This window comes from Hordeum vulgare, chromosome 2H (assembly GCF_904849725.1).
Source record: "Hordeum vulgare subsp. vulgare chromosome 2H, MorexV3_pseudomolecules_assembly, whole genome shotgun sequence".
Classification (NCBI taxonomy): Eukaryota; Viridiplantae; Streptophyta; class Magnoliopsida; order Poales; family Poaceae; genus Hordeum; species Hordeum vulgare.
Genome location: NC_058519.1, coordinates 653,809,331 through 653,835,325, shown reverse-complemented (window position 1 = coordinate 653,835,325; position 25,995 = coordinate 653,809,331). Strand labels below are relative to the sequence as shown.

Sequence of the window (25,995 nt, the reverse complement as noted above, 5' to 3'; positions counted from 1 at the left end):
CTCCTTCAAGGAGGAGCAGCGAGTATATATTGATCAGGGCTGACTTGTCGTGGGTTACAAGGACTCTGCAGATCGCTAGGATTCAACAGATAGGAATAGACAGTTTGAATAGGAGAGATAGAGAAGATGGTTTAAGATTACAACACAAATATCTCTAAGTCTAACACCCTTCCTTAATCTAAACTACCTATCCTAGATTAAGATTATTCTTGAACGCTTCAAATGGCTTGAATGGTAAAGCTTTAGTGAATCCATCAGCAACTTGATCTTTAGAAGGAATAAAGCGTATCTCCAACTTCTTCTCTGCAACTCTTTCTCGTACAAAGTGAAAGCCTATCTCAATGTGCTCGGTTCTAGCATGAAAAATAGGATTAGCACTTAAATAAGTAGCACCCAAACTATTACACCATTAAAACGAAGTACGATGTTGCTTCACACCCAATTCCTCAAGCAAAGATTCAAGCGAAATAATTTTAGCACTAGCATTTGCCAATTACTTGTACTCAGCTTCAGTGCTTGACCTTGACACTGTTGCTTGCTTTCTGGCACTCCATGAAATAAGGTTAGAACCAAAGAAAACATCAAAGCCTCCTGTTGATTTTCTGTCATCACTGCAGCCTGTCCAATCTGCATCAGAGAAGGCACTAACAAGTGTAGAATTGGAACATCTGAAGTGCAGTCCCAAACCTACAGTATGCTTAACATACCTTATAATCCTTTTAACAGTTGTCCAATGAACAGAGGTAGGAGCATGTAGATATTGACAAACTTTGTTAATAGAAAATGAAATATCTGGTCGTTTCAAGGTTAAGTATTGCAAGGCTCCAACATCAATTCTATATTTAGTGCTTTCTTCCTCTTTAAGTGGATATCCTTCATGTGCTGACAATTGTTCTGAAGAGGATAACGGTGTGGGTGAAGGTTTGCAGTCCTTCATTCCCATCCGAGCCAAAAGTTCAGTGGCATATTTTTCCCGTTTCAACACTATGCCATCTTGACTCTTCTTAACTTCAATGCCTAGAAAGAAGTTTAAATCACCAAGATCCTTTACTGTAAATTCTGAACTCAGATCATGCAAGACAGCATGAGTAGCATTCGTTGAAGAACTTGCAACTATAATATCATCAACAAATATGAGCACAAAAATAAAGTATTTGCCTTGTTGTATATAAAGAGGGATGTGTCAGCTTTTGATGTAGTAAAACCAAGATGTTTCAGGTGCACACTTAACCTGGAGTACCATGCTCTAGGTGTTTGCTTTAAACCATAAAGAGCCTTGTCAAATTTGCATACATAATGGGGGTTTTGCTTGTTTTCATAACCTGGTGGTTGCCTCATGTAGACCTCCTCTTCCAGAACAACATGCAAAAATGTGTTATGTACATGTACCTGTCTTAAGCTCCATCCCCTGGACACAGCAACGGCTAGCACAAGTCTTATAGTCGCAGCCTTTACAACCGGACTAAAAGTGTCCTCATAATCAATACCGTAACGATGATTAAAATATTTAGCAACAAGACGTGCCCTATACCTGTCAATGGATCCATTTTCCTTTCTCATGATTCTATACACCCATTTACAGTCAATGATATTCTTTAACCTCTGATTTGGTACCAAGTGTCAGGTATTGTTCCTCATGAGTGCACTATACTCTTCATCCATGGCCTTCTTCCACTTTTGATCTTTTAATTTGTCATCCAATCTTGTTGGTTCACCTGAAATACACAACATGCCATATGGTATGGTACCATCCGTTCTTAACTTAGGATTCATAATACCTTTTTGCAACCGAGTCATAACCCTTGATGTGGTAGATTGAAGACGTTGCTGAACAGGAGGGTGAACTGATCTGTTCGTCGAAGACGATCCTGGAGAGATTTCAGAACTTGATGCAGAAGACTCAGTAGCCATCGGTGTGTCCACCTCATCAGCTGCAGCCGAGCCATGACTAGTCGGCTCGTGATCTAGGAGCGATCCGTGTGCACGAACCAAGGAATATCGGTGTACAGGAGTTTTAGGTGCTGCCATATCCTCCATATCTTATTCTTGCACATGAAGTATATGGTAACTGATGACTTTTAGCCTGCTGACATGCATCACAAATTGACTCTACACTAGATTCAGAAGGAAGTTTATTTCTACTAAGGACATGCTGAACTATAACTGAAGAAGGATGATCCAAGCGATTGTGCCACTTCGCTCAGGAAGGTTTGGTGACACTCCATGCTTGCTTATTCGACCATGATGAAGGTGATGATGATATGAGTTGATACAAGCCTCCCTCACACTTTCCTCTAAGGATGACTCTCCTCGTTGCCAAGTCCTTGATCACAGAGGAATAAAGATAGAAGATTATAAGGACATCATTGTCAAGAGCAAAGTGATGAACAGAGACAAGATTCTTTGATGCATGGGGAACAAGAAGAACATTATTTAGATGTAGATCTTTTACGGGAGTTTTAACAGTTGAGTTACCAACATGAGTAATATCCATACCTATTCCACTTGTTGTGTGTATTTGATCACCACCATGGTACTTTTCTTGCATGGTTAACTTGTCGAGCTCCCCTGTGATGTGTTCGGTGGATCCTGAATTTGCATACCAGTTTGTGTCAATCCCATAGGAATTGGTGATGACATTTGCCGCCTTCTTCTCTTCTTGATCTTCCTCGTAGCCCCACCAGCAGGATTTTGCCCCACCGGGATGAAACTTGTAGCATATTTGGCACTCTGGGTAGTCTCCTTCTTGCTACTGATGTTGTTGTGATTGTGGATGAGGACACTGATGGTGGCCACCGCCTCGAGCAGGAGAGGGAGACAAGCGGTTCCCACGACCGCGTCCCCCTCTGTTACTTCGCCCACGGCCTCCTCTACTGCGGGACTGCCCTCGTCCTCTATAGATGGCGTTGGCTGACGAGCGAAAACTTGTTGGTCCATCACCCAGTATCTCCATCCTTTGATCAAAGGCAGAGATCTGCGAGAAGGATTCATCAATGGTGATGGAGTTTTTGATGGCGCCGACTGCTGCCACGACGGGGTCGTAGTCCCGATCAAGACCAGCAAGGATGTAGTCGACCATCTCTGGATCGCTAACAGGGCGCCCAGCCGTGGCTAGTTCGTCGCCGAGGCTCTTCATCTTGGCGATGAAAGCATTGCTTGACATGCTGCCCTTCTTGGTGTTGGCGATGGCGATTCGTAGATTTGTTATTCTGGATTGTGACTGCGAGGCGAACAATGTCGTGAGAGCAGTCCAGAGATCGAAGGTATTCTCCTTACCGACGACGTGTGCAAGAATTTCTTGCGAGAGCGAATTCAGCAGGTAGCTCAGAACTTGCCGATCCTTCGATAGCCATGGGCCATACAGAGGGTTCGGCACTGTTGTGATAGTTTTGTCCGCTTGAGCGATCTCGACCATATTTAGTGGTGCGGCATTGCTGCCATAAAGGAGGCTAGTCACCTGCGCACCTCGCAGGGCTGGCATCACTTCCGCCTTCCAGAGGAGGTAATTCCCCCTTGTGAGTTTCTCGGTTGGGGAAGCACCTAGGTTAAGGGTAACAACAGCCGAGGTGGAGGCCATGGTGATGGATGTGTTTGTGGTTATGTCTCTAGATGATAGGAAGAGGTTTGGCTCTATATACCTTGTAAGAATCTGATATGTGGAAGCGTTCCTACTCCTCCAAGGAGGAGCCGCGAGTATATATTGATCAGGGCTGACTTGCCGTGGGTTACAAGGACTCTGGAGATTGCTAGGATTCAGCAGATAGGAATTGCCAGTTTGAATAGGAGAGATAGAGATAGAGATAGAGAAGGTGGTTTAAGATTACAGCACAAATATCTCTAAGGGCATCTCCAATGGTTGTAAGATAGTTGTTGGTAATTTTGACACATAGGATTTTTGATGATGTGTCATTGCAATAAATGAGGAAAGAGAACAAGGTTGTATGTAAATTAACCAACACCCTTGCACAAGCTCCAATGTAGAATGAGAGAGCACCTTATTTATTACCTCACATCTTATTGGGCAAACTAGATACAACCCATTGGAGTAGTTGTATGTTAAGGTGTTGGCTGATGACATGGCATATTTTACCAACAAGCTAACCAACAAACTATTGGAGATGCCCTAAGTCTCACAGCCGCCGTCGTGGGTTGCGCGTCGAGGAGCTCCTCATTAGTCTCCCGACACTTGTCGGTGTGTGGGAAAAGCACCTCATGAAGTTCGATGAAGCCGGCCCACGCGTTTCATCCGGCGTTATGAGCACCTCTGGTCATAGATCCATAAAAAAGGCAAAGAAACGCACGGAATTGCTTGCCGAAGAAAGAAAAGGATATGACGGAGGGAGGCGGATTGCGGCGGGGCTTATCTAGGACATGGATCTTAAAATGCCCCTGGTCGCGTACATATATCAGCACATGCGGGAATTTGTGTGTTACCTATAAACATTTTACGGGCCGGACGACTTTTATCAAGTTTATTCGGACCTAAGAGCATCTCTAGCAGACTCCGTATAATGCCCCGATCCGTAAAATAACCGCCAAAATATGGACCGGGACGGAAAATGTTGTCAGACCAGATTCCGTAAACGCGTCCGACCCGTAAAAAAATTTGCAGGACGCGACAAAAGTTCGCCCTCAACCTTCAGATTCACGGAGTGGAAGACCGACTCGAGCTCCCCCTTTAACCGCAACAAGATTTGACATGAGGGAAATTTCCGCGTGGCCGCTCCTCACCCCTCCCCCTCCTCGGCACACATTGCCCCACCCACCGCGCGCTCCGAACCATCTTCCCCGTCATTCTTCGTCGCCATGGAAGCCTCCCAGCCGACGGATCTCGTCAACGTGGAGGTTGCACACGCGCAATCATGTCCGACTGATCTCGTCGCCCCGCCATCGCCGAAGGCACCAACGCGCCTGCCCGCAAGCAGCAAGGCAACGTTGCCGTGCAGGGCGGCATTCCGGTTGGCCCCGCCAGAAGGGAAGGCACGCCAGGCGCTGCCGCTGCTGCGCGATCTGCGTGGCCGACAGCGGGGAATATGAGCAAGGTTTCAGGCGTGAAGCGGAAGAAGGTTCCTATGAAAAATCCTTCGTCCACTCCCTCCGCCCCGACGAGACGTTTCCCGACGGTGCCTTTCTACGAAGTTGCTTCCACCGCAGGTGAGGTGTTCGATGAAAGGGCCGGAAGGTATGCATCTTCCCTCCCTTATTCTTGCTTTGATTTTTCGCCATTGTGGTAGCTCGTGACGTGATGTCACTCAATGTAGCGGTGGTTTGAACAATGCCCCTGCGGAGTTCGTGAACTTGTTGGACACCAACTTTGTCAACATCGATCAAGCCCCGATCGCTGATTGGAGGGTGGCATGGATGACCACGATGGTGAAGATGATGTGGAGGAGGTAGATGAGGGGACATATCAGCAATCGCAAGAAAAAAAGCATGAGATCGAAGAGCTACACGATCTTGGAAGATCAAATCATGATCAAGGCTTGGAGTACGGTGTCTATGGATGCTTGCACGAGTGTGTCCCAAACCGGCAAGATGTATTGGCAAAGAATTGAAGATCAATACTTCCAATTCATGGCCAAGTATCCCAATAGGACAGCATGGACCTTTCGGTCACTCGAAGATTATTGGGACGTGATCAAGCCGACTTTTAGCCGTTGGGCAGCTTGCTTGGAGCAAGTTTGCGATGCTTCTCCAAGTGGAACCGTGGAATCCGACTATGTGAGTTCATTTTCACGTCCCAAGTTATGCACACCATTTGCATCATGTGAAATGGTTCCATCATTTGACTTTGTTTTAATTGTGTAGGGAAAAATTGCCCGGTACAAATACATGGAAGCTTTCAAAGGCAAATTTTTAAACTAGAGCATTGTTGAGAAATGCACATAAGCTGCGAGAAGTAGAAGTTGATTGACAGAGAATCCCCACCGAAGTGAGGTTCACTTACGAACATGGAAGAAGATGAAGATGATGATGGCCCAAGAAATTTGAACAAGCCCGGTGGTGACAAGAAGACAAAGGAGAAGATCAAAAGGGAACACAAAGCATCGACCTTGAGGGACAAGATAGATGCCATGGTGCAATCAAATGAGTGTTGCTAGCGAAGTCTTTGGAGGCAAAGATAGAGTTGGCCGAGAAGAAGGCACGAGAGAAACAAGAGAGGTGGAAATTGCTCAAGGACGTTGAGGAGAGAAGAGCACGTTTCGCTGAAAACAAAATCATGGCCAACCTTCTTGCCGAAGAGAATAGGATCATGACTTTGAACCGCAATGACATGTACGACATCAGCAAAGAATGGCCTGATATGACAAGGAGAGAAATCTTGAAGAGGAGGATGCTTGCGTGTTACAATGGAGGCGATGTTTTCTCGTCTGGAATCGGAACCAATATCGCCGATGATTTCGGTGCCGGAGTAGGAACAAGTGCCAGCGATGGATTCAGGGAAGTCGATGGATTCGGGGGCGTCGATGACCTCGATGGTGCGGAGGGAAGAGCGACCAGGATGCATGAAGTCCTTTTGCGTTTGTCTTTTAAACTATGCTTTCATTTCGAGCGCGAACTATGTTTTATTGTTTAAATTTGAACTCATTTATCGGAATCGCTGTAAAATTTGAACTACTCCCTCCATTCCCTTATACAAGGCCACAAACTCATATTATAGGTATCAAGGCTAAATTTAATGACCGCTTGGAAAGTCAAGTTTTCTTTTCGTTAACCGGAATCATTAATACGCTGCATGCATGCAACGAATGAGTGAGAAGAAAGTAGCTAAGTGTCATTATGAATACATGCATGCAATTATTAAACAAGTTGCTAGTATGAAGAAACATCATTAATGTTACCTCAATTACTGTTGGTGGCCTTATATAGATGCAAAATGTATTTTTCATAGTGGCCTTGTATAAGGGAATGGAGGGAGTATGTTTTATTGGGAGGTTTTTCGGTTTGCGGAAACATGCGGTGGCGTTCGAGCAGACCCCGCATTGCCGACCCGTAAAAAAACATCTTGTACGAATATCTTTTTTACGGGTTCATTTTACGGGGTCTGACTCTGTTCGTGCCTGCGCCGGCTCGTAAAACCCCTTTTTCGCGAACCGTAAACGACTTTTATGGGTCGGCCGGTCTGATAGAGATGCTCTAAGAACTTCAAAAACTGTAAAACCGTAAAAATTATGCGGGTCAGCGAGGATATAGCGGATCTGCTAGGATTGCTTTAAGCCTCCCTTTCCCCTTTATATCCCTTCTCCATATGCTTAGTGGTTGCACAAAGCATTAGCCACCACAAACACGGGCAGTGTGCATCCTACTGGAGAGTGGAGAGGAAAGAATTCGAAGGTTGGTGGCGAGATGGAGGTGGTGGTGAGCGCCTCCGCGGGGGTGCTGGAGACCCTCCTCCCGAAGCTGGGCAAGATGCTCACCGACGAATACAAGTTGCACAAGGGCGCCAAGGAGGGGGTCCAGTACATCCGGGATGAGCTGGAGAGCATGGGAGCTGCCCTTGCGAAGGTGTCCGAGGTGCCGCCAGATCTGCTGGACAAGCAGGTCAAGCTCTGGGCGACCAAGGTGAGGAAGATGTCCTACAACATCGAGGACACCATCGATTCCTTCATGGTGCTCGTCGATGCTGCTGCTAGCGGCGAGTCTTGTTCTGGACCGTGCACGAGGTGCTGCTACGTGGCCGTGGGAGCCAAATCCTTGCTGCCACGGACGTACAAGGCTCGGGGCGACATCGCCGCCGAGATCGAGCGCATAAAGAAGGAGGTTGAGGATGTGAGCAAGCGCCGTGAGAGGTACAAAGTTGACAGTATTGTGGCCCCAGCCCCGTCCCCGTCTGCGTCCGACCCCCGCTTGCTAGCCTTGTACGAAGATGAAGCAAAGCTTGTTGGCATTGACCACTCCAGAGAAGAGATAATCAAGTTGTTGTCCATGGAAGGCGACGGTGAAGGTCCATCGGACTCGGAGCAGAAGCTCAAGTTGGTCTCCATCGTTGGCCCTGGTGGAATGGGCAAAACCACCCTTGCCAATGCGGTGTATCAAAAGCTTGAGGGCAAATTCGAACGCACAGCTTTTGTTTCCGTTTCTCTTCAGCCTAATATGAAGAATATCCTCAGCAGTATACTTCGTCAAGTCAGCAGCAAAATCAAAGATGATGAGGAGGACAATGATGATAAGAATAAGAGGTATACCTCGATAATATTCTTGCTCTTACTAGTTCTTTTTTATTTTATATTAAATAAAACCTGCTATCAATTCATACAGCAAGTTCAATAAATTCCCAAGCCTATTTTTTTTTAACTCTGCAGAGTGCGTCGTCAAGAAAGCCAAAAACATTATGGAAACACTGAAACGTGGTCTGAAAAGGAGATCATCGACAAAATCAGACATGCTCTTGAGAAAAGGAGGTACATGTACATATAAAGATTATTGTTTCTATCTTATTTTGCCAATATGGCTGTGTACATCCTGTGATGCATAGGCCCAGTACTCCCATTTTCGAAAAATGTATTATTATTCCTAGGCTAGAATTAATTCAGAATATTAAATAACTTTAGACGGGGCGCACATGGTTACTAACCCACCCATGTAGCGTGTTTTGCTTATTATTGACCTTAATTAGTTTGTGGTTTCAAAACCATGTCGCACTGTGTGCTAATCTTTTTTCTGATGTTGTGAGAGACAGTTTCTAAATAATCTTGCTGTTTATATACATTCGTTTATCCAATGACTGTCTTCTCACATTTCATCTATATATGTTCGGAGCAAAAAATGCATTTGATTGTGACTTCAAGTAAGCCTATGAAGCTCAAGCAACCATTTTTTTCTTCTCAAAGTAGCTCAACTCAAGATTAGAAAGGAAGATAAACTCAATTAGAGTGTATATATCTTCCCTTATTTGGCTTCATGTAATGGCACTATAATTCTTTGCATTATCTGTGGTTCCCGTGAGCAAGGGCTTGGTGCAGCTTCTTAAGGGGCCTGTTTGGTTGATGGTTAATTTTACCATAGTTCGGCGCACTAGTTTAGTTAAACTTGTCTTCTTAGGTTCTCAAATTATTAGTCACACTTTGATTTGTTGCACTTTTTGTGTATATGACTTGTTAGTGTATTTGTAAATAAAGAATATTGTCTTAGGTTTAGGTAGAACGTTCTATCCAAACCTAAACACTCGTCTAAATGTAGGTACGGGAAAATGTGACAGGGTGTGGTTAGGAACCAAACATCCCCGTCCAAAGGGCACTTTTCAAACTTTCTCTATTTGTTCGACACAATCAACGAAAAAACATAGCCAACAACCTTTCCAAATTTCTCTCATCTGTGTGGACTCTTCATATCTTTCTATACCCAGCTCATGACATCTTCAATGTGGATCCCCACAGTGGCATCAAACGTTCGAATCTAACGGTCCAAACACTTTTTATGCCTATCAGTACTCTGGGCCAGATGCAGTTGTACATTCGAAATCCTTGATTCGGCACTAAAAATACGAAAAAAAGGAAAGTCCACAAACACCGCAAATTCAGCAAGGCACCACATCACAAACCCATTTTTTTGTACCTCCCCCCCCCTCTCCTCTTTCCATTAACACGGAAATGGAGAAGTAAGAGATTTTCAAGTGATGCTTTTGAATACCGTTGCCCGACTAGCTATCCGCGAACAAAGATTTAAAGGTTTTCTTTCGAGTTTTACCCTTGGAAATGCCCTTGTGTGTGTTTGGGGGGGGGGGACTATCCTCGTGCTGTCATGGACACGCTGGACCCACCCAAACCTAGACCTAGCCATCTAGGCCGAATACCGTGGGTCGGCTCGGTAGGACGTGTGCCTGACATGGGATTAAAGCGATCATGCTTGGCCTGTGGCACGCCGTGCGTCACGCTCATTTGCCTAGGCAAGGATCGCGAGCTAGGCACGACACAACCCTTTCAGTAGGGGGTAGGTCGGGATTCGAGGGGACAAAAATGATATGTATCACTTATAGGTATACATATCATTATGATCGCTCGCTAGCGAGCGAAGATAGTCCGACCCACTAAAGCACAAAAGTGTTTGCTACAGTTCATTGCACAACGGTTGACGGAAGGTCCCACACAGTTTTAGGAACCTTTCATATCGGTTTTTCTATTTTTCTTTGTTTTGTTTTTCTGGTTGTCAATTTTCTGTGTTTTTGTAACTGGTTATCTTTCTATTTTCCCCTTGTTTATCTTTGATGTTCAAGATAATATTCCAAAATAATTTTAAAAATGTACACATTTTTCAATTTGTGAATTTTTAATAACTGGATGTTTTAAAATGTTCGAACATCTTACAGATCCGCAAACATTTTCAAAAGGGCTGTTGTGTGTCGTTCGCTCCGAGGCAGAGCGACCTTTTGGGGTCATCCAATGTGCGTCGCGGGGCGACCTTTTTCTTTTAATTTTCTCTTTCTTTTAGCTTTCTCCTTTAATTCGGGATTTAGAAACATGTTACTGATTTTTTAAAAGAACTCAAAATTTCATGACTATTGACAGATTAAAAATGTTCATAAATTTGAAAAACAAATGGAAGTACTAACAAATGTCCACTAATTTTGAAGAAATCTTCCAGAATACAAACAAATGTACATGAATCTCAAGAAATGCTCACTGCTTCAATATGTGTTCATAAATATATTTTTTGAAGAACTTGTTTTTAGTTTGGTGAATAAAATTTGAATTCATGGAAAAAAATTGCAATTCATAAACATTTTTTAATATATGATGACCTTTTTTGAAATTGGATGAACAATCTTTGCATTTGATGAAAATATTTGAATTTGAAGAAGTATTCTGAAAAATAACGAATATTTTTAAATCCGTTGATTTTATTTTATTTTTTAATTTGAGGAGCAAAATATATCCGTGGGTTTGAAAATGTGTATCGAAAAGAAAAAAAGGGGAAGAAAATGAATAGAAAAATAAAAACGAAATAAATTGATTTTTTAAACAAAAAGATAAAATAAAAACGAAAATAGAAAATAATTCAAGATAATTTGGGGGAGGGGGTGTGGGGACATGGAATACACGCTACTTGTGCCACCCCAAACTCACCTACCAACCAACGGGTAGTCGGGTGGAGTGCAGACTTTTGGTGCTCGACCACCATTGTGCGGGGGCATTTTCAAAAAATAAAAAAGCCCATTTAAAATTTTCAAACAAATCAGAAAAAATCCGTGGAAACATGTATGTGTTCGCATGAACGTGTGAAAATTTGATTGAAAAAGTTGTGATTTGTAGGCTGTAAAAAAAACAAAATCCCGGCCTAAAAACATAATATGCTGGCCCATTTAAAAATACGTATTTTGTATTTTTGTGTACGCCACGTATGAAGACATAATGTTATGAATTTTTGCATATATGACGTATACATGTGTATGTTTGTTCACAAAAAAATCGGATTTTTTTCGCTTTGTGGAAAATTGTATTTTGAAACCGTCCAACATGACGGTCGGTCACCGTTGGCACTTTTGGTAGTTGGGTGCCCCTATATCTTGCTGATAGAGATACCTAGGGACCCTTCGCGTAAGGCAGAGCGCGAGATAGGCTGTCTAGTTGCATGAGAGCAGGGGCGGAGCTAGGATTGGACCGGGCCCGGGATCTCAGGCTGCTACAGTACATGTACAGTAATGATACCGTGCACATGCTTCTACACTACCTGAAAAACTACATGTACAGTAATGATACCGTGCACATGCTTCTACACTACCTGAAAAACTACTCTCCACGCCTCGGGCCAGGCCCCCCCCCCCCGGCCTGGGTCCTGGATCCGTCACTGCGTGAGAGGCCACAACCTTCTGTTAATTTATTTTTAATATAAAAACAGTTTACATAAAGGAAAGTAATACTTGGAACTATAAAAGGAAAATTAAAAACTGTTTACATAAAGCATTTCAAAAAAATGTTACCCAATAATTCAACAACATATTAAATTTACATGGAGAAAATGTTTCTTATTTATATGGAAAATATAAAAAATGTGTGTGAAAAAATTTGATCATGTATTTAAGACATGTTACACCAAGCATTTGGAAAAAATAAACAAGTTTTTTCAAAAATTAATCAAGCATTTTGAAAATGTTAAATGTGCATACAAAAAATGTTGACCATGTAATTAGAAAAATGTAAAACTTCTATTTGAAAAAGGTTAATCAAGCATTTCTAGAATGTTAAATGTGTATAGGAAAAATGTTAATCAAGTTTTTAAAAATTATAATATGTATATAATATTTTTTAACAGTGTATTCAAAAAATGATAAACTTGTATTTGAAAATCTTAAACAAGGACTTGAATAAATATTTAATGTGTAATTTTTTTTTACCATGTATTAAGAAAATATTAATTTTGTATTGGAAAATATTAATCAAACATTTACTTTTTAATATTTATGGAAAAATATTGACCATGTATCCAAGAAATACTAATATTTTGTTTGAATAATATTGAACATATATTAGAAATGTATTAGATAAATATCTAAAAATGTGTATAGAAAAGCACTGGAAACCCAAGAGTAAACAAAAGAAAACCTATGAAAAAGAAGAGAAGAAACAAACAAAACCAAAGAAAAATGAAGGGGAAATAAGGAAAAGAATCATGGAAAAAACAGAGAAAGAAACGAAGGAAATCAATGAGAGAAACAAAAAACCAGTGAAAGCCCAACTGTTTTCCTTCAACTGGGTTGCGACAGTAGTTAGTTAACATGAGCCACACGGTGGCCGAGTGCCTAGCATCGCTACGCTGCAACCCGACCCCTTGACGCTTCAGGAGAGAGCTCCTACCGTCTCTCTACAAGACAGATATAGCTCTCATGAAGATCGTCGAAATCACTAATTGAGAAATATATCTTTTAAAGACAGCTTTTATCATTTGAGGTTGCAACAAGTGACGTATTGTATGCGTGTCACTTATCATAACCTTAAAGTTTTTCATTCTTTTTAGATCCGTATTTTCAAAACGTTTTGTCTTTTAAATCATGCGTCCAAATTTCAAACAGTTTTCATTGTTGAATTTTTCGCATCAAGATCTTCAGAACTAGATCCCATGTTGATAGATTTTGATGAACTTCTTTTCACGAAAAAATCAGAAAAAAACCGTCTCTCGCGATAAAAAAAACAGAAAACGTGTTTTTTCCTTTCCGATAGGCACGGTCATGCCTCTTACGAAGAAAAAACCGTGCCTCTCGCGAAAATAAACCAAAAACTCCCTTTCATAGAGTCAAAGGTGTGCCTCTCACAAAGGCAAAACTGTGTCTCTCGCAGAAGCAAAAACGTGCATCTTGCACGAAAAAAACTTCCTTTCACAGAGGCACACAAGTAAAAATTGTGCCTCTCGTGAAAGCAAAACCGTTCCTCTCGCGAAAAAAAAAACAGAAAATGGGGTTTTTCCCCTTTCCGAGAGGCAAGGCCGTGTCTCTCACGAAGGAAGCACCATGCCTCTCGCGTAAGCAAAATTGTGTCTCTCGCAAAAATAATGGAAAACATGTTTTTTTCGTTTTTGAGAGGCACGGCTGTGGCTCTTGCAACTCGCGAAAAAACACAGAAAAATATTTCTCGTAAAAAAAATTTAATTTTTCCGTCAAAAAGTTAAGGAAGGCCGGTAAAAAACCAAAACACAAAAAAATCAAATAAAAACCAATCTGAAAAGCCGGAAACGCGTGCGAAAAAATAAAATAACAAAATCCGAAGAAAGTGCTCAGAGCATGACACGTGGCGGCGGCTGAGAACGCGCCAAGTGGTGACGCGTGGGAGTGCTCACTGGGAGGCTTCAAGAAGGAGCGCTCACTAACTAGTGGCTGCCGGAGATTGTTTGTCCCCTAGATTGTCGGCACGTCTCGAAGGTCCTTTATGTGCGGTCCAACCGTTGTCCACCTTTGCTCGACCCCACAAGAATCATATTTGTCGGTGTTCCACCGCATTACGATCTCAATGGCAAGGTGCTGCTGCGGCGACGGGGTGCCTTCACATGGATAGCGGCCCAATCCGGTGGGCAAGGATGGAGGTGCGGGACATTACGGAAGAAAATATTGCCCGTCTTCGGTCGGTGCAAGTGGCGACGATGCTTGTGAGAGTTGTTTCCCTTCTTGGAGGCATCGCGCAGGTGTGTCGGCATCGCCCCTCTCTCTCTCGCTTGGGATTGTTATCTTCGGGCGAAAGCCTTGGTTCGTTCGGGATCAATGATGGCGGCGTCTCGATGTTGTTACTCTGTTGGAAGCATCGCGTGAGGAGACACGACTTGGAGTGTCTGTGCTACGGTTCTTCGGTCCTTGTTGCTGGTCCCAGTGGATCTTCATCGGCGCAATGTACGTCAATGTCGGGGAATCAAAGGTGATGGCTTTTTCAGGACCATCCAAGTCCTGCCACCCACTCGTCATCTCTTATTAGGCATTCAAGGATGGTTGGTGCGTCACTAAGGGAGGTTCGGTTGCAGTTGTTGTTCTTCGGGGTTAACACGACTTTGTGGTTTTGTTTAGGGCAGGTTCCTTTCGTTGCTTTGTATTGTGTGTGATGGCTAATCTTTTGATTGGCCCAGATGTGTGTCCTATACTTGTTGTTGGCATTGAAAGGAGTAAATTTTTTAGTTGTCTTTTGCTTATGTTACACCGTGGCATGCTTTTGAAAAAACATTTTTCTCTCTTCCACATCCTAGCTCCATTGGAAAGACCATTCCTCTTGGAATAGGTTTTCATTTCAAAGTCCGAAGAGCCACTACTTCACCCACGGCTTGCCAAGCTGTCGCATTGACCAGCTCGCCGGATCACGGAGGTCAGAGCAACTCCAAAGCGCCGACCCAGACGAACAACTTTTTTATTCGTTTTTTCTATTTGGATCGGTCGACCGCACGACGTTTGTCCTATTTAACATTTGAGTTGGCAGTGCGTTCAACGTATATGACTCATATTTACCGGCATGGCCGGCTAACCGTCCTTTTTCTACAAATATGCACACATTCTGTATTATTTAACAAGTAAACATATAAAAAGATAACATAGTTTCATAATCAAATAAAGCACAGTTTTTAAATAAGTAAATATAGTTTCACAAACCAAATAAAAATTAAATTCTCTCAAATACATATGAAAAAATATACATCTATTGGTTGCCAACATGAGTCCACATATGTTCAACCAAATTATTTTGCAGTTGCATATAAGTTTTTCAAACACATATTTCATGATGAAATTGAATGAACTGTTCAAACGTTGCCGCTCCTTCATGACCAGACACAACATTCTCATCCTGAAACCAAAACATTTGATCGTAGATACGTTTCGGACGCTCATCTTCTACGATCATATTATGCATAATCACAGAAGCTGTCATCACTTCCCATAACTTCTTGGTGCTCAAAGTCTTAGCAGGATACCGAACGATGCCCCATCAAGATTGCAAAACACCAGCGGCACGCTCGACGTCCTTCCTAGCACTCTCTTGCTCTTGGGCAAATCTTTTCCTCTTCTCTCCGACAGCGTCAGGGATTGTCTTCACAATAATGGTCCACTGAGAGTAGATACCGTCACCTAGGAAGTATCCTTTGTTGTAGTTGTGGTCGTTGATGGTAACATTAACCGGTGACATGTTAACTTCCGTAAGCCTTGCAAACACCGGCGAGCGTTGAAGCACGTTGATATTATTATATGATCTGACCATATTAAAGAAAGAGTGTCAGATCCAGAGATCTTGTAAGGTGAAGACATCAAGTATGACAGTGCAAGATTTGACATGACCCTTATACTGCCCTTGCCAAGCAAAAGGACAGTTTTTTCACTTCCAGTGAATGCAATCTATGCTGCCAAGCATCCCTGGGAAGCCCCTGCTGGCATTCATCGCCAACAAGTGGGTTGTATCTTGATGAGTCGGCTCTCTCAAGTATTCATGACCAAACACGGTAATCACAGCCCTTAGAACCTGTACATGGACTCTAGACATATAGACTCGCTCATACATACGTATTCATCATTGAGATCACCGGGCACTCTGTATGGAAGCATTCGAATGGCTGCAGTATATTTCTGATAAGATGAGAATTCAATCTTTCCAAGAACGTCCTCTTTATACTCGAAATAGTTATTGTATCCGACCATTCCCTCTTAATACGGTTGAAAATATGTCTAGCCATACGGAGACGATGGTGGTGACGAGGTAGCGACGTTGGGGGAGGTGTGTCGGCACCGGCAAATGGACGACGACGACGACGCGGCGAAGACAAGCGAGGGTTTGCTGTCGATATGGGATGGAAGAGGATGACCAACGTGCCACCGACTAACGGGCCACGGAGAGGAGTAGACGGACGCCACACGCTAACGTCTCGTATCTGCGCTGTTGCAAAAGAAGTTTAAAAATGAACCGAAAATGAATCAACAGACAAACGAAAAATAGATCTGCGTCCGTTCTTTTCAGTACGCCCCGACCCAAACGCGTCGCGTGGACAAAATGAGTGACCGGGTTGGATTTGCTCTCACCTCTCTGCAAGCATCGATCTGCGCATGGAGCTGCCGCTCTCCGGGCTGGGCTGGGCTGGATGCGCCCGAACTCGGCCGCTGCGTGCGTGCTCCTGTGCATCGTCTGTTCGTGCCCCTGCCGGGCAGCGCGTGCGTGCGTTTGCAGTGGCGGGGAACCGTTGGGAGCTGATGGCCGTGCATGCTGCGGCAGGCATGGTGAGGCTGTGCGAGCTCGCTCCAGTGCACACTACCTGTTTGATGAAATGCTCAGTTAATTTTTCGGTTAAATGGGGGAGATCGCTCGAGACCACGTCTTTTGCGGACAAATGAGGGACGTTCGCGTTAGATGCTGGCGATGAGTACCCTTAGAGCAATTCCAACGAAGCGACCCAAACGAATAGCGTTTTTGTTTGTTTTTGTCTGTTTGGGTCGTCCATCGGTCTGTTTGAGTTTATTTTTTAAATGGATCGGCACATGCATCTAACGGAAAGCAAATGGACAGCAGCATTATGTTATTTCAAGCTTGTTACATCATTTGGTATGCCTATTGAGATTCTTATCGATGCATCCTGCAGGCAGGCACACGCAGTTTATTACCTTATAACTATTCTATTTCCTAGCTCCACGTTAATTGTTTGTTAGACTCGCAAAAAAAAAATTAAAACAATTGTTTGATAGTCCGTTTGTTCTCCATTGTTCGTCTCAACTTGATTGTAGCTAGCAGTTAACTTTGCCGGTTTATAACGCTCTTTCAAAACTGCAGGTACTTGATTCTCATTGATGATATATGGGACGAAAAACCATGGAAACTTATCAAATGTGTTCTGGCTGAAAACAAACTTGGCAGTAAAGTGATCATGACGACTCGCAATGTTGATGTTGCTAGATCATGTTGTTCTTCTGACAAAGTTGATGGTATTGTTCATGAACTGCAGCCTCTTTCAAACTGTGACTCTGAAAAACTATTCTATTACAAAATATTTGGTAACTATGGATACCCTCCCGAATTAAAGGTTGTATCACAGAAAATACTGGAGAAGTGCGAAGGCTGGCCATTAGGTATCATTGCCATAGCTAGTTTACTTGCAAACAAACCATCACAAACTAAGGATCAGTGGTGCAGTGTATACAACTCAATTAGTACTGGACTCGAAATTAATCATGGTGTGAAGGACATGAGGTTGATATTATCTCTTAGCTACCGTGATATGCCTTTACAGCTGAGAGCTTGTCTTCTGTACCTGAGCATATTTCCGGAGGACCAAATAATTGGGAGAGATGACTTGATACGGAGATGGATAGCCGAAGATTTAGTTCGTGGAAGACAAGATGATAACCTGTATGAGTTAGGAGACAAGTACTTTAACGAGCTTATTAATAGGAGTATGATCCAGCCGACTGATGTTGATGCCTTTGGGAGGGCGCAAGCTTGTAAGGTACATGATTTGGTACTTGAATTTATTACTTTCTTGTCAGCTGAAGAAGACTTCGTCACCATATTGAATGGACAGCAACCTTTTCCACCTCAGCCGGACAGCATACATCGGCTATCCCTCCGAAACAGCAAGGGAGAGCACGGCATACCTCAGGCTACCAAGAGGTTGCCTCATGTGAGGACACTGTTCGTATCCTCGCGTGTTAATTCAATGCCACCCCTCTCCATCTTTCCAGTTCTACGTGTCTTGGAACTAGAGCAGTGCACGAGATATAACATCAGAGGTGTGGAAAAATTGCTTCACTTGAGGTATCTGAGGCTAAGCCAGGCATACCATTATTACTATGATGTTTGCATTAAGCTTCCAGAAGAAATAGGAAATCTACAGTTTTTGCAGACACTTGACCTCAAGGAAGCCAGGATAAAAGAATTGCCATCCACAGTGGTTCGTCTCAGGCAAGTGAGGGTGCTAGAGATTTCACTCCGTAAATGGGACAAGAGGTGTGAGGAGCGTTTGATCCAGTGTTTGTGCAATCAGAAGCAGCTTGAAGCTCTTTATATATTCGCTCCAGATTATTCACTGGATTTCATGTTGCGGGTCAACTGGGCCCCTTCGCACCTCCAAAGATTTACCGTATGTGCTCGCCAGAATGAAGAAAATGCATCCCTCACTGCATTTGTACACTGGTTGGCGTTTAGCCCACTCTCCACACTACCAAAGTGGATCAACTCATCGCTTTCACACCTCTCCAACCTATCCATTGTGGTGAAGATACTGCTCAAGGAGGATCTCTGCAGTCTCGGGTGCTTGCCTGCCCTTCGTTCTCTTTATTTGCAAGTGATAGAAGCCCCAACAAAAGAAAGGTTGGAGATCACAGAGAGAACTGGTGGTCATGCGATAGCATTCTGTTGCCTTGTAAACTTCAGGTTCATGAGTCGTGCAATGGGCCTGGTGTTCAGACCAGGAGCTATGAAGGGGCTGCAGCGGCTTTCTCTTACTTTTGATGTTGCACAGACAAAGGATGTTTATGTTGATTTCAACTTGGGCTTGGAGAATCTTACCTCCCTTCAAGCTTTGGACGTTGAACTAGACTGTCGCTGTGCAACAACTTCAGAGGTGCAGGCAGCGGAGGATGCAACCTACTTGAATGCCAACCATCCCACCTTTCATGTGAGCAGACATTTTACAGAAGAAATGCGATGTGATCATGTGGAGGAGACCCCTGATCTGGGAACAATGAGGATAGAGGATGTATAATTTACTCTTGATTCCATAAGTTCATTTATTTTTCCACTCATCATTTTATTGTTTCTACTAATCTTGTTGATTGTTGGTCTGTTGGTCAGGCTGGACTTGCAAGGATTGGGCCATGTGGTGAAGGAGGGGGGAGGGCCTGTGACATCAAGGCGGTACCCCAGCGCCTAGAAAGCGTCACAATTTACAGCGGCTCTTTGGTAGAATCATTTGCATTTTCATACAGAGACCACGACGGGCAGCATCATATCGCCGGTCCATGGGGCAGCCATCCTGGCAAGAACAATAACGATGTTGTGAGTGTGAATCTTAGACTTAATCTCATGTGTGTATTTTTGTTTGGTTTGTTAATAGTAGTCCCTCTAGCCCACGAAATTCCAAACGGAGACCGAGCTCCATGAAGGCCTTAATTTGGAAACTTCAAAATTCAAAGTTTTGAATTTATAAAATTTCTGAAAAAGACACACATACCTAGAGACATAATGTACTACCTCCGTGTCAAAAAATAAGACGTTTCTGTAGGCTAAGCTAGCTTATAAATGCGTATTATATTTTGGTACGGAGAGAGTACGTATGAGTAAATTTTCAGAATTTCTTGAAATGAAAAGTTTGAATTTTGAAATTTTCAAAATTAAGGCCTTCATGGAGCTCGGTCTCCAAAATTCCCTACCTCTGTAGCCCATCGGTAATCTCTTTATAAATTGCTACTTTGTTTGTTAACCCATTAACTATTTTCTTGTAGATCCATCTTGAGCCTTCAGAGTTTCTCAAGGAAGTCTCTGGAACGGTGGGTTCTTACGGTGCATTAACCAATGTCATAACGTCCCTTACATTGGTCACGAGTGCTTGCACCTATGGACCTTTTGGAAAAGGAGATGGGATTCCGTTTAGCATGGCAGCAGCGAGCAATAGCAGCATCGTTGGCTTCTTTGGGCGTTCAGGGTGGTATCTTGACGCCATCGGTGTCTACACTTGCCCACTCTGACTGTGATTCACCGAAGCCAGTGTGAGTGCTTACCTGTTCTTTATTTCTCACATACTTCTGTTTAGTAATTTTGATTTGGTTGCTGAGTTCTATCTTGGCGTGCTGATTCTTTGGAATTAGTTGTAAGCAACAATGCGTTTTGTGTAAATCTGGAGCGCTCGTTATTTGGAGGCTGGACTTCATCTTGAACTCGAAGTGGTTGCAGTTGTTATTTGGTCTTGGACCAGTATCTTGGAGTATTTTTTGAAACACACAACGATATGGGGATTGAAAAACATGGCCTGGAACAGGCATCTAACGTACTTTTCCATTTTGTTGTGCTATCACAGAAACGGAGGATACTAACTACTGGCGACAGGCGGTGAGGTTTCAGTGTTCCACAGGCAAAGGAACGTCCTCTGAAGATGGCTTCGCTATCATCGACTCAAATCAGTACTACATATCCACGCGTTTTGGTACTTTGTTCAACTTCTAATAAGAGAGCTTTGTTGTGAACTTTTCGAATGCCGCAAGTTATTTGGCCCTGTAGGTCGAGACAGAGTGTTGAGAACTGTTGGGTTGTAGTTTATGCTGCTTGTTGTTGCTGCCTTTCAGTAGACAGTAGTGCTTGAAATGTGGGATGTGTGGAACTCTAAACTCTAGTGCAGGCTGGGCGGGACTGGGGTTATGTAGCCCCAAGTCTGGTGTTGCTTTTGTTTTCAGCTTCCGTTTCTTCTATAAAAGTGAGTAAATTGCCAAAAACTACCACATTTCACGCAAACGTGTCCATTAGCTACCACTTTACGATTTTGTACGAAAAATTACCAAATTTTTCCTAATCTACTTCTTAACTGCCCGATTTACCTCTTTTAACCGTTTTTCTGGCAATGCTGGCCCACATGTCAGGTGCCAGCGTGGCCAGCTTTGACGGCCCCCGCGCGGACGGCCGTTAACGGCGCCCGCTCGCCGTCTCCGTCGTATCCCTTCACTCTCTCCCTCCAGACCCGATCCAGTACCCTGTCGCTCCACTCTCTCCCTCCTCTCCCTGTCTCTGGCCTAGGTGGCGGTCGCCATGGCGTCGGTGATTCCCGACATTGTTGGCGGCGACATTGTTGGCGGCAGCGACGGCGGTAGCGACGGTGTACATTTTCATGAAGTGGATAACTGGTTGGGGAGCCGCACCTACGCGACGCAGGATGGCTCGCAGCAGCCTGAGGCACCGCTGGTCAAGTCATCGCAGCCTGGATGCTCTATGGGTTGCAGGTATGGCAAATTAGTAGAGCAGATGTGTTTGTAGGAGTTTTTTCTGCAATCTTAAATGTGTAGTTGTAGTTGTAGTTCAGCTATTAGAGTTCCACCTCTCTTAGGTATTTCATCTTATTTATGCAGTTTGGGTAATGAGAATTACATGAACACTCAAGAGAACTGCATTGTGAAGGATTCTGATGTTCAGATAAAGATAAATGATAGAAAGGCTCAGCTTGAGAGGAGCAGGATTCAAAGAGAGTCAGATTTGAACCATTTTGAAGGAGACACTGAAGTGTCTGAATTCTGTTCTGATAATTCTGTTCATTCTGATGGGAGTGCTGATGAAGTTGTTCAAATGGAAATAGATTCTGCCTCTGAAGAGGATAGGCCATTAATTGGAATTAACTGCTTTAGTGAAATATGTGAAGAATCCTGGTCCAACTAGCAGATGTCACAATGATGTAGAGCATAAAGAAAAACCAGATTGGTTTCCTGAACCAGATGAGTTTTGTTTTGCTGGTGATTTAGGCATAAGTGATGAGGAAGAAGAAGATGAAGTTGACCTACCATACCTCCTAAAGAAGGGAAAGAGTAATAAGAAAAAGATGAAGGATAGGGTATGGTTTAACCCCTCAACTCCCAATTCACATTTATTGTTGTGCAAGAGCTTGTGTTTTGAGAGTGTTTACCAGTTTAGAGAAGCATTAAGGGATTTTCATATAAGGACTTTGAGGTCTTTTCACTACCACAGGAACTCCCCAACAAGAATTATTGTTTGGTGCTCACAGAGAGAGCATGGGTGTGAATTTTACATGTGTGCCTCCAGGATAGCTCATGAAAGAACTGTTTGCATTAAGAAGTGTAACATGGAGCACATTTGTCCATCATCAGCAGAGAACACAAAGGTTACTACTAAGTGGCTTGCCAAAGCAGTTGAGCCTTCTCTTAGAGCAGATCCAAGAGCACCTGTGGATGCACTTATTAAAAACAGCAAAGTCAAATTTGTAGTTGATGTATCAAGGAGTGTGGCATATAGGGCAAGGAGGAAGGCTATTAAGGTTGTGCAAGGTGACCAGAAGGAGCAATATTATAGACTGAGGGACTACCTACAAGCAGTTATTGATGCAAACCCTGGTAGCAGGTGTATAGTTACAACATTTGAGGATCTAGAAAACCCTGCACCAACTCCTAGATTTAAGTACATGTTCTACTGCTTGCATGCATCAAAGGAAGGATTTCTTAATGGATGCAGGCCCTTTATAGGTATATTTACAACTGTTTTTTCTTGAAAACATCTTCTTAGAGAAAAATTATGGTATCTAATTTGGCTATGGATGCACGGCTTGATGGTTGCTTCATCAATCTAACCACTGGACAACAAATTCTTGCAGCCACAGGAAGAGATGGCAACAACAACATCTACCCCATAGCATTTGGTGTTGTTGACAAGGAAGATGGTGATAGTTGGAGATGGTTCCTAACCCAACTAAGATGCTGCATTGGAAGTGGAAGCAAATTTGGAACCTACACCATTATTTCTAACACGCAAAAGGTATGCACCTATCTCTTGTAGTAGTTCAGAAATATTGCTAGTAGTGGTTGACAAGGAAGATTCTGATAGTTACTAATTTATAAATAGGGTCTTCTTAAGGCTATAAATGAAGTGTTCCCTGATTCTCCTCAGAGATTCTGCCTTAGGCAGATATATGCAAATTTTCAATTTGCTGGCTTCAGAGCAGCAGAACTAAAGAAGCTAGTAGATAAGGCTAGCTACTCATTCACCAAACATGGCCATGAATTAGGAATGACATTGCTGAAAGCAGAGTGTGAGGGTGCTTGGAAGTGGCTTGACAAAATTCCAAAGGATACTTGGTGTAGGTATGCAATGGATTATAATTGCAAAACTGATCTTGTTGTGAACAACCTTAGTGAGGTTTTTAACAAAATGATCCTTGATGTTAGGGCCAAACCAATTAGGAGAATGTTTGAAGGAATTAGGACTAAGCAGATGATCAAAAGGCAAAAGACTAGGGAAAAGATAGAGTACAGCAGGTGGATGATCACACCCAACTATTCAGAGAAACTGGAGGAGAATAAGAAGTATGCCAAATATTGTGAGGCACATAAGGCTGGTCCTGACATTTGGCAAGTGTCTAGTGGTGAGAAATAGTACTATGTGAACCTTGATACTAAATCATGTGACTGCAGGAGGTGGGACATGACAGGTGTGACATGCAGTCATGCAATAGCAGCAATGAGCAAGGTTCATATGCACCCAGAGGACTTTGTGCATGAATTTTTCAAAAAATCACTTTATATTGAAGCATACAAAGACATTGTGTACCCTGTCCCTGGTCCTGAATTTTGGCCTGACGCCAAACCCAGGATATTGAGCCCCGAGTGTTCAAAGAAAAATTAGGCAAGAAACAGACAACTAGGAGGAAGGGACAGTTTGAGGTGCGTGCACCAAAGGACACAAGTAGGATGGGAACAATTACATGCAGCAATTGTGGTCTACAAGGCCATAGATTTACAAACTGTGGGAAAGCTCTGAGTCCAAGTCTGCAGATGAGAAAGAACTTACACCAGGTCATTTAACATTTTGCATTATATGTTTCCTGAATTTAGATCAGGTGTGGTCTAATCAATAATTGTTTTTATTTTGCCATGCAGGAGAATAGAGCAATTTTCAATGGTTCCTCTAGTGCTACCCAAGTACCTCCAGAAAGAGCACATCAAGACCAAAGTTCACACATCCCAACCTCATCTGCTCCACCACTTGGTCCTAACACAATGAGAAAGAAAAAAACATCAGCTCCAACAGCAACAGCATCAACAGTTTCAACGGCAGCTCCAAGAGCACCAGCAAGGGCATCAAGAAGGGGATTCAATGCACCTAGAACATCCACTGGAGCCGTTGTGATATTATCAGGCAAGAGGAAGAGGAAACCTACTAGCAGGTTTGAAGCCTATTTCAATGCAAGTGGAAACCATTAAAACTGTGATTGATGGTTTGTACTAAGATGAATTTGATGTACTAAGATTGATGGTTTGTATTAAGATGAATTTGATGTACTAAGATAGCTGGTTTGTACTAAGATGAATTATATTTGATGCTACTAAGATTGTGTGTTTGTACTCAGACTGTGTTTGTTTAAGATGAATTCGATGTAGGCCAATTGATTTAACAAAATTACCAAAAAAAGGGGAGGCTTGGGGCTCGAACACATTACCTCGGGTAGAAATGTTGCGAGCAATGCCAATGGGATAGTAATAGTAACTTGTCAAGTTACTACTACTTCTCTATTTAGTGTTAGCGTGCGTGCGTGCGGCCAATGTTTGCAAGCGGTGTCCGTTTTGGTTCCCGAGGCTGGCTGCTGTAAATGATGAAAAGACCACACACCCACCCACCGTCTCTTCGCACCACTCCCCCATCTCCTCCTACACACAAACCGCCGCCCTCCGTCTCTTCGCTCTCCCCCATCTCCTCCCTCCCACATGACGCAACCGCCGGCGCCATGGACCAGAGCATTGGCTGGCAGAAGGCCATGCAAGATCTCGCCGACGACAACCAAGAGATCCGTGAGCAGCTTCGTGAAATCACGGGCTGGTTCCCAAGCATCGAGATGATGCGGAACCACGCCCGTGGCCTGATCAAGGTGATGCGAGAGGACGAGAAGCTCCGTGCCTCCCCCCCGGCTACTGCGTTCCACCTTCCGCCGGCATCCTTTGGGCGATGAGGGAGGTGCAACGTACCACCGACCCGACACAGCGCGCAAGGTGGTGGATGTACCGCTCATCGAGGATGACGGCACCGCAGCCGGATCCTACCCATATGGCCTCGAGGCTTGAGAGGGTGACCGATGTTGTCCTCGCGCTGCCGGCGGCCGTCGTCGACCCTGAAGTGCAGATCATTCCGCCAGTCTTCACTGGCGGAAACAAGAAGAAGAAGAGGGAGACAAAGAAGCCGGTGGTGGGTGTGGTGCGCCGCTCAAAGCGCATCAAGAATCTGAAGAACAACTGAAGTGCGCCGCTCAGAGGCTGTTAGAAGTACTACTGGTTAGGTATGCTGCTATATATTCAGCATATAACTTAGAACTAATGGAATCTGTAATCTGGTTAGGTATGCTGGTATATTTCAGCATATAAGTTAGAACTACTTTTGGTATGAACTGTTGTTACTTGGATTCTGTTGCTGGTTGGTATGAACTGTTGCTGGTTGCATGTTGCTATATTACTATCTGTTGCTATATTCTATCTGTTTTAGTTGTTGTGTGTGAAATTTAGTTAACACTGTCTGAAATGCAGTTAACAGTGTGTGAAATTCAGTTAACAGTGTGTGAAATTCAGTTAACACTGTCTGAATTTCAATTAATATCTATTGTCTACTGTTAGTTTGCACTAGTAGCTACTATATTTATGAAACTATAAGCTACTGTCAGTTTATATCTACTGTCAGGTTCCACTAGTACCTACTATATTTATCTACTGTCAGCTACTATATTTCCTAAACATTCTTACTAACTTAACTTACCATATTAGGACTTAACATAAAAGTCATTACATCATAGATAAAAGCAACAAGTTCTTAAACCATAACAGTAGCTAGCTCATACCATCCATCTTGATTCAGGTTCTGAAAC

General features: G+C 43.3%; 1 protein-coding gene across 2 annotated transcripts; it reads left to right on the top strand.

Annotated features, from left to right (window-relative positions):
* The first annotated feature begins 7,247 nt into the window (after positions 1 to 7,247).
* On the top strand, positions 7,248 to 24,435 carry LOC123428450 (disease resistance protein RGA5-like). 2 transcript variants are annotated; one of them, XR_006622545.1, is made up of 7 exons: positions 7,248 to 8,180; positions 8,304 to 8,402; positions 17,214 to 19,137; positions 19,233 to 19,436; positions 19,883 to 20,146; positions 20,455 to 20,580; positions 24,026 to 24,435. XR_006622545.1 is itself a non-coding variant. In XM_045112662.1 (6 exons), the coding sequence occupies exons 1-5, from the start codon at positions 7,348 to 7,350 to the stop codon at positions 20,123 to 20,125; spliced, it is 3,303 nt and encodes a 1,100-aa protein (XP_044968597.1). In that variant the 5' UTR covers positions 7,248 to 7,347; the 3' UTR covers positions 20,126 to 20,146; positions 20,455 to 20,918. The 2 variants fall into 2 exon arrangements, 1 of the variants encoding a protein (XP_044968597.1); XM_045112662.1 differs by lacking the exon at positions 24,026 to 24,435 and having other exon boundaries at positions 20,455 to 20,918.
* Positions 24,436 to 25,995: the final 1,560 nt, after the last annotated feature.

Coding starts and splice junctions, on each gene's coding strand:
- LOC123428450 (XM_045112662.1), top strand. CDS start 7,348: ATGGAGGTGGTGGTGAGCGCCTCCGCGGGGGTGCTGGAGACCCTCCTC. Junction 8,403..17,213: donor CATGCTCTTGAGAAAAGGAG/GTACATGTACAT, acceptor TCAAAACTGCAG/GTACTTGATTCTCATTGATG. Junction 19,437..19,882: donor GCAAGAACAATAACGATGTT/GTGAGTGTGAAT, acceptor ATTTTCTTGTAG/ATCCATCTTGAGCCTTCAGA.